This window comes from Saccoglossus kowalevskii, chromosome 3 (genome assembly GCF_978046115.1).
Source record: "Saccoglossus kowalevskii chromosome 3, keSacKowa6.1, whole genome shotgun sequence".
NCBI classification, from domain to species: Eukaryota; Metazoa; Hemichordata; class Enteropneusta; family Harrimaniidae; genus Saccoglossus; species Saccoglossus kowalevskii.
In genome coordinates this window covers 18,943,463-18,952,199 of record NC_140643.1, presented here as the reverse complement: position 1 = coordinate 18,952,199, position 8,737 = coordinate 18,943,463, and the positions used below count along the sequence as shown (strand labels likewise).

The window sequence follows — 8,737 nt, the reverse complement described above, 5'->3', positions numbered from 1 at the left end:
GCAACCTAGCATAATTGTTGCTGGAGTGAAGTGTGATTGAACCGCTGAGCAGACAGACATCCAATTGTTAGATATTACCAACCTAGTAACGGTATATATGTTTAGGTTTAAGTTAAAATGTCATGGCATTGATAGGAGTGTTTTATAGGTTATAGTGCTGACTTGATTATTTTTTGGTTAATGATTGTGTCATAGTAACAATATATTGATTGTTAATATATATTTCTGTGACCTACTTGTGCCAGTCACAGAATGGAGGTTGCTATAGTCACGTACTGATGTTATATACTATAGAATCATTAATTTATAACTGCATACATTCAAAATACATGAATACATAGATTGAACAGCGGAGGAAAATTACGTATCTCAATCATGTATAAAGCATGGAATACTGTTTATGCGTAGAACCGGCGCAGGTGCAGATCTTTGTTGTAGTAACAAATATTAAAATGAGAACCTTTAAGGCCGAGGTGTCCCATGAGAACAGCATGAAAATACCAAATCTCATGTCATCATCAGATTCTTCCTCGGATTCTTCTTTCTTTTCTACTTTTGTGTCCTTTTACACAAATAGTACAACGATAGATGTTTTCAACCTGAACCCACATAAGCTGTACACTTATATCCACATGTTTTACTTACAATGACAGGCTCCTGTCTTTTCATTTACCGCTATGCAACATCCGATCGTCTTTAATTAACAACACTTATACGTATATATAAAAGTAGATACATGATCGCACTAAAGCACTGTCACTCGTTAATTCATCAATCATCAACACCATCATCATCATTCCTGCTGGCTTTGTCGACCATAGTCCTCTAAACCCAATACAAACACATCCGTATTATAGCCGATAACCAATCATATTATAATGATGTCCATCTGCTCTTGTCGTTGTCCTGTCCATGACCTTTTTAATATAATTTTTACATGTAAATCAAACCGTTGAGAATTCTAAACAATAAAGTAGTGCCTTGAACCATTTATTGCTCAAAAAAATATTTGGCAGGTATGCCGTATGGAGCGGGATATGCTTCTTCTTTTCGAAAAACCTGACTAGTGGTTGTATACCCCAGATTAGTAATTTTTCACTGATTTGACTATAATATATTATATAGCTACGTTTTGTTAAATAGATCTGAAGGTATGTTTTCACTCAAATCACGACCTGCCAAAATTGGCTTTTATTTTTCAGTCAATCGACTTCCCAGTGCCGCAATAATTTTGTCGTAAGAAGCATTCACACTAAATGAACGAGACATATGCTATCCGATCACTATTATATAGTTGCTTCTGTGAGTTGTTTGCAAGTAAATATTCAATAAATGTGTGTAAACGTTATAGCAGGGATCCATAGTTTTAAAATATTCAATATAGATTGCAATAGCCTTATGGTAATTGCCAAGCTAGTTGACAATGCTTCAATTTGGCTCACATCACCGAGATCATAATTGCACATCATAAAAAAAACGCTGGATTCAACGTTCTGGTCAAAACTGGTGATACATTACAAAGTTCTGATTATGAGAAATTACAATTTATTTCAAATATGTTTAGTGTTTTCAGCCAAACAAGATAATGATGTTCGAGATTAAGAAACACAATACATTTCCTAAAATTCCCATTTGAAGCAAAAGCTCCCTGCTTTGCCACACCCACTCTCTTAATCTAGTTTAAAATGTGTTGTGCCAATAAAAAATGATACCACTAAATCCCATTCTAATAGAATATAACTTATCATAATCCGTAGACCCTACATCAATAGATATTGTAAATGTTTTACGACAGTCGCGACAAAATAGTTCAAAAGTAAGTATAATTAGCTCATTCATTCCAACTGAGTATTTGTTTCGTAAAATTAATATTTACTCGGTATTATTTGTTCTGTACGTTGTGAGAGTGTGTTTTAGCTATTGTACAATGTGTGGGTATATTATGTCATTGGCGGTATGTTGATTGGTCATTTGTGACTGGTTATATCGTGAGGATTTAGCACGATTGTACTGCAAAAGTACCCACGTAAAATGTATGCGACTATTAGCTACAATAATACCGTTTCTTGTCCATCATTAAAACGCCGCATATTCATCAGTCGGCCTGTATCACGTGCAACCTTGTTATCAGACAATAGCTGGATTGTGCCTAAGAGCAATGCACGAACAATATTCTGTGTGTGTTTTTCCCACTTTTGTATGAATCGCTTATTACTTATCATTAATTTCTCGGTTTAAGAAATTCTGTCATTTCTATAAGAACATTTACCTATTCGAACGTCGTTTACTTGAGATCTGCAACTGATATGCAAGCGTCTACGGCGCGTATTCAATTTATATATACTCCAGGGTATTATAATTGAAATAAAGGTATGTCCATTAGTACGTGATAACAGGGCTGGGACGGGGATGTTTGCTTAACATCAATTGCGCCTAACCCACCATTGAGCAATTCACGCCTCTTCGTCCCATTATCACGCAAGTTTTGGCATCGCGTTGTCATTTATTCACTCATCATAATATCGTACACAACATAACTTAATACACGTAGACACCAGACACAGACACATTTGAGATAGGTTTCAATATTAATTGCCACATTGTCGCTACATAGGCTTATTTTGTTTGTCTGTTGCCTCCTTTGGCGCCAGTCACAACATACGCATCATTTATTTGCAATAACCTAGCATATTACTGTCGCTTGATTATCATGGCGTAATCTAGATATTATTGTATTATAAAAACGGCGATTCAAAGAATACTCAGCAAATATAGTGAAAACTCACAAAAAGATACCCAATAACTTATCAATATAACGAAACCAAAGTGAGCAACAACTAGTTGATATATGATATACCACAGTTCAAGTCAGTATAGACCATGTGTATCGATTTACTTTGACTTTGACGGGCTTTATGCTTTATAATAAGTATTGTGTTTAAGTTACACCGATAACCACGAATGTGAAGGGTACTGCTACTTCTTACATGTGAGTCTGTATCGAATATATGTATTATTTTCCAACATTTATCACCCGTTTCACGCTTACATACCAATTACTTCGTGAGTTAAGCCGTTTTTAAAGTGTCACATACATAGTCGTTTCTAAGGTCAATGTGACATTTCATCAAACAACACTTTTTTGATTGATTGGTTAAATATTCGTTCGGAAAGTTGAAATACTGTCGACGTCTCCTGTGAAATTATGGAATTCAGTCAATATCGTAATTACGTTAATGTCAGAATATGTATTATTATTATTATATAGTATTAGAAAATATTAATTCACCCTTTATTCAACTGACAATTTACCGAAGTGTACCAATGTAGTCGTGAAAAATAAGTTAACAAGGCGCTATGGGTTTTTTTTTGTAAAACTACATTATTTATATAAATAAAATCTCTGATATTCAAAAATAGATATGTGAGCATAATTTTATTTTAATTTTAAAATTGTCAGTTAAAATATGGTTTTTTTTTTATAATTGAATTTTCTTTCAAAAAAACACATCTTTATTTTAATTGACGTATTTGATGACCATACATATTAATATTTATATAATTTCGTAAAATATGCAGAACGAATCTACTTACAAATCAATGCGACTGATAAATTAGAGTATTCCGGTATACAACGCTGTATTTAACTACACTGAGATACATTAGGAATAAACACCCCCGCTATCATTGAATATGTCAAAAACCATATACCATCGAATACTACTTGTATATAAACAGATACCTTTTCCAGGATAGTTTTACCTAACGTAACATCACTGTCACACTGGCGCCAGTATTCCATAGAGGTTAAGCTAACAATTCCCATTTGTCAACAGAACAGCTAGCAAACTGTTGCAACGTTGTATATATATATATGGGTCACTAATATTTGCAAATGTTACATCAGCTGAACACGTGGAGTAAAGAATTATTAAATCCCTTCCCATATAATCGAATATAATATTATATAATAATGTTACCATGACGAGTCTTGTATTACATATTGCATGCTAAAGGTTTGCAACATTTGCATTATCAGCATTCCGAGTTCCTTCTATGACCTCTTCTATTTTCTGCTCCACGATGTTTTGTAAATTGCGTTAAATCGACATGCTCTTCGCTGCGGTGTTCGTTACCATTACTTTTGTTAATACCCGCAGGTTCTTTGCAGGGTACAAAGAAGCAGCTGTACGATTTAGAACACTTGAACGCCATGCTGAAAGCACTCCTGTAGTTTGAACTCAGTGCATTATATACTATAGGATTGATAGACGAATTGACTTCTAGAAGAATAGTGGCGACGTTGTTGGTGACGATAAGCTTTTCCAGTATGTTGTTGATATTATATTGCAGAGAATTTAGAACTATCATGAATGCTTGCAAAACGCTGGGTAACATACAGATGAAGTAAATGCAAGCTGTCGCTATACAAATTCGTATTATCTGTTTGTCACGACTTTTCATAGAATGGGTAGAAGCTCTGACACGGCAAATAATATTCACATACACGGCGGTGACAATTGTCATTAAAAACATCAATGACACGATGAAAATAAGGCTCCCAATTATTGCGCGATTATGGTAGTAACTACCGGTAGTGACAATACAAGCTGAAAACTGTTCTGAAGAAAAAAGCAATGCCAGCAGCCAGGTACTGCCGATCACGGTAGCTACAACACAAGGTCGATGAATCGCTCCGTTGCGATAGACGATCGGCCGGCATACAGCTAGATATCGTTCAAGACTCAACACCGTCACTGTGAACATTGACACATATTGGCTCACACGAGAGAACACCAAGAAAACACAAAATACGGGTAAGTTGGTGTCCTGGTCGACGGGACACGGATCGGCAAGTATACCACACAGCCAGAGTGAAGTGTGTGTTACCAGATGTAACAAATCCGCAAAAGCCAAGTTGACTAAGTAGGCGTTAGTGACAGTTTGCATTGAGCACACTCGAATCACGACAAAAAGAAATGCTACGTTACCAAGTACACCTAACGTCGATATGGATAACGCTACAAAGCAGATGAACGAACACCTCTCAATTTCGCGCGGATACTCGGATGTATTAAACACGAGGAGCGCTTCTGGGTTAGAGAAAGACGTATTTATCGACATGGTTTCTCTGATGGACTAGTTGTCAGTGCCCGGGCAGCTGATTATCAACTGAACAACATACAGACAACTGGTGTCACGTGACATACTGCGAGAAGCACCGGTAGGTTTAATAAATCATGCTTACTAGAATTGCTCAATTAACTGAATGAAAATGTCATTTCAAGATCTTGAGGCGCGATATCCGTTTGATGTTGTTTTTAAAGACTCGACTCGATGCCGTGTATAATAATTGTAAATACCATTTTTCTGTTCTTGCATTGCTGTAGTAAATCGATCAGTGCAATTTATCGGTGCACATTTTGTGATAAGATTAACAAAAATTATAATATTCTATTGACCTTCTATATGAATTTGAATCCACAATGACAAATATAAACTATACTGTGTTGATAAGGCAAGGCCAAGGGAAGACACAATCTCGTCGTTGGCGGCAGTATATACATTGAAACAAGTCACGTTCGGTGAACTTACTATAACTATTACAAATCTGACACCATAATAATAATTTGCATGTCATGTGTGATAATATGGTCACTATAAATAGACATGTAGAATATAGGAACATACTGCAATAACTTTAATTTAGTAAATCTCAAGAGTTGTAGTGCATTAGGAAATGCGAATTCTTAATATGGAATGATTACGCGCGTAAGCGTCCTCTAATAATACAAGAAAACATGGCTGCCACCAGGGTTTGACCGGACTCCACACAAAGTAGTTCACTGATTCTTTTCTAAATATTTTTGGATTTCAGCATTCCCATGAAGGAAAAGATGTATAATAATAAGGTTATTACGAGGATACCCCAAGGTATGCACTCAAACAGTACGCCATCGCATCAACCTCTGCTGCGCGTCGTTCGATACTGCCGCTGTAGTGTCTTCGTTTATATTTTGAGGTATCCTCGTAATAACCTCGTATTATCATGCATCTGTGGCATACTCATTTTCAGCCAATCAGGCGTGCCGTAACAGCGCGTATTTCCTTGATTTACCCAGAACTCTGTGCGAATCCCCCTTGATTCTGGCTGCTGACCATTTGCGTTCATGAAATCGTCGGATATCATCAGAAAACGCGGGATTTGTGCAGTTTTGAATAAAACAAAGTTAGTGATTATGAACAATGGTTATTAACGTAACACCTGATCCCCTCTAAAAAATTTGTTTTGCATTTTAAGGTAAGAAACCAAAATTTGAAACCGACAGGGTGTCGATTTACTATGTTTCACAACTTGTTTATTTATAAACGTATAGCGGATGATTTTTTTTAATAAGTATTTATTGATTTTCAGCCCCCAAGTGACTGTGCCTCTAATAATAAAAACAAACATGGCTGCCACCAGAGTTTGACCGGACTCCACACAAAGAAGTTCGCTGATTCTGTTCTAAACATTTTGGATTTAGGCATTTCGCTGCGCGTCGGTCAATACTCCAGCTGTGCTGTCTTCGTGCATACTTTGAGGTATTCTCATTATAACCTCTTATTACTTTTTAATATTTTTAAGAGCAACATCGACTACATATATACATATTAATTAGTTGTCTGTACATGCATATCATGACAGGTGCATACATTAAATATACGAGTTAAAAGGTCTTCTGTCGACTCTGCCAAGGCGTTTAGTTGAAATTTATTTCCAATTGAGGAATAATGCACTTTTTAAAGTGCCTAAAATGTAGGTTGAATAATTTGTTAGTAACCTTTTTTGGAACTTTCAACTACATGTTTCGATATTAAAACAACGTCGGTCAAGAAACTCGTCCAACTTTCCAAATAATTTTCATAACTTTGTACGCTTTTTTTTAACAGATAACGGCCAATTCTGGCCGTATACAAAATAAAACTATTCTATTTGATAATTACTTAATTATAATCACATTATACATGTACTACGACAAGACTCAATGACTAGGCCTGCTATTCCTGGACATTCAACAACAACAAAACAATATCCAATGATCATTTTATTTCGGTGTATAGTGTTGACCCAATTTAGAATCGCCGATACTGAATACATTGCAAACTTACCAGTTACGTTTAAGAGCACGTATTTTTCATAATATTTGTTTCATCGGAATTAACGTAATAGAAATGTGACCGTCTTTACAAATTATATCCTTTGACAGATGTGAAGTCATTATTACTAAGATACGTATTCCTTGGAGAAGTTATGTTGGCTGACAAGCAGTGAATGATGAGTGAGATGGAAAACAACTTGGTGCGAGATGAATTCAAATTATGTTGCTGATAGCAAACGATATCTGTCTGCATCCACCTTATACATCACCTATTGCTGATGATCCTACGTGACGTCTTCAGTCTAGAAACATTCATAAATTTATCGTTCGTACATTCTGAGCTTTTCCTCCATAAACATTTTTTTCATTCATGATTCATAGTCGTGATGGTTTCCATGACAACCGTCAATTATATTAAGAAACCGTACAAGAACATTTTTATGTGGCAGCCATGTTTGTTTTTATTATTAGAAGACGCTTACGCACGTAATCATACCATATTTTGAATTCACATTTCCTAATATGGTAGGATGAAAATACCCCGTAAAATACCGCAAAATTACGGCACGCTGTAACTCATGGCGTTACGGTGACATATGTATAATAATATGTTATATTATTTGTGATTAGAAGAATTATGCAATTATTCAGTTGTTATGTCGGACCAATCCAAACAAAATCTTATTTCATTTGCCAAAATGTGAGCCCTGATCAAATCCAGGTTTAGTAAATATTTGTTATGTTTTAACAAATAAATTTCGTCATTTTTAATTCAACGTAATCTTTCTTTTTCACTAGCATTGAATATATCATGACAATCATTGGTTGTTCCTTCTGTCAGATGCCAACAAAGAATTCCAATATTGGCAATACTTATGTCATGTTGTGGTTGATATTTGTCATAATGAGATTGTGTAGCATAAATAATCTATCAATGTGAATTCATTTGAATTCGACAAAATATGGAATCTCGTACAACAAGCACAGTTGGCGCTATATGTCACAATTTCTGAACAATTATTTGAAATGTCTTTAATGTAACATAACTTAAAACACGCGAGTTCGTTCGGTCATGTGGGCGTAAATTATTCGGTTGTTATTACGGGGGTTCGCACTAATTTCCATCTTTGGTCCAATTCATTATGATACAAAAGATGAAATTAGGCTCAATGTTCCAAGAAACAGAAGTGCTTTCTTTAAATCTCTTCAAAATGACATCTCAGGTGTGAGTAATTGAGTAATTTTTTGAAGATAAGTATTCTATTATATGTTACGTGCTGGACTCCATATTTGTCGCACTCATCTGTGAAACAAGTTGAAATAAGTACTAATTCACCACGGTTTTGACAAATGTAAATCTACCCAGATCAATGGATTTATCACTTGCAAACCAGCCATTTTTACCATGTTTGACAACATAAACACGACATGGCTTTCAATGCGTCTGTTTGACATCATATTCAAACAAGTTGCCTTTCTCGAAAAAAAATCTAATATATAGCGCTGAATAAAACTAAATATGCTTTGTTTCTTTATGATGTTTTCAATGAATAACATGTCTCAGCATGTATTGATTGCTCGTTTTATAAGAATAT

The 8,737-nt window shown here is 35.3% G+C and overlaps 1 protein-coding gene across 1 annotated transcript; it reads right to left on the bottom strand.

Moving 5' to 3' along the window:
- Positions 1–4,035: 4,035 nt before the first annotated feature.
- LOC102805943 (somatostatin receptor type 2-like) lies at positions 4,036–5,124 on the bottom strand. The gene has a single exon (XM_006820944.2). It carries the CDS (start codon positions 5,122–5,124, stop codon positions 4,036–4,038), a length of 1,089 nt encoding a protein of 362 aa, XP_006821007.2.
- Positions 5,125–8,737: the final 3,613 nt, after the last annotated feature.

Coding starts and splice junctions, on each gene's coding strand:
- LOC102805943 (XM_006820944.2), bottom strand. CDS start 5,124: ATGTCGATAAATACGTCTTTCTCTAACCCAGAAGCGCTCCTCGTGTTT.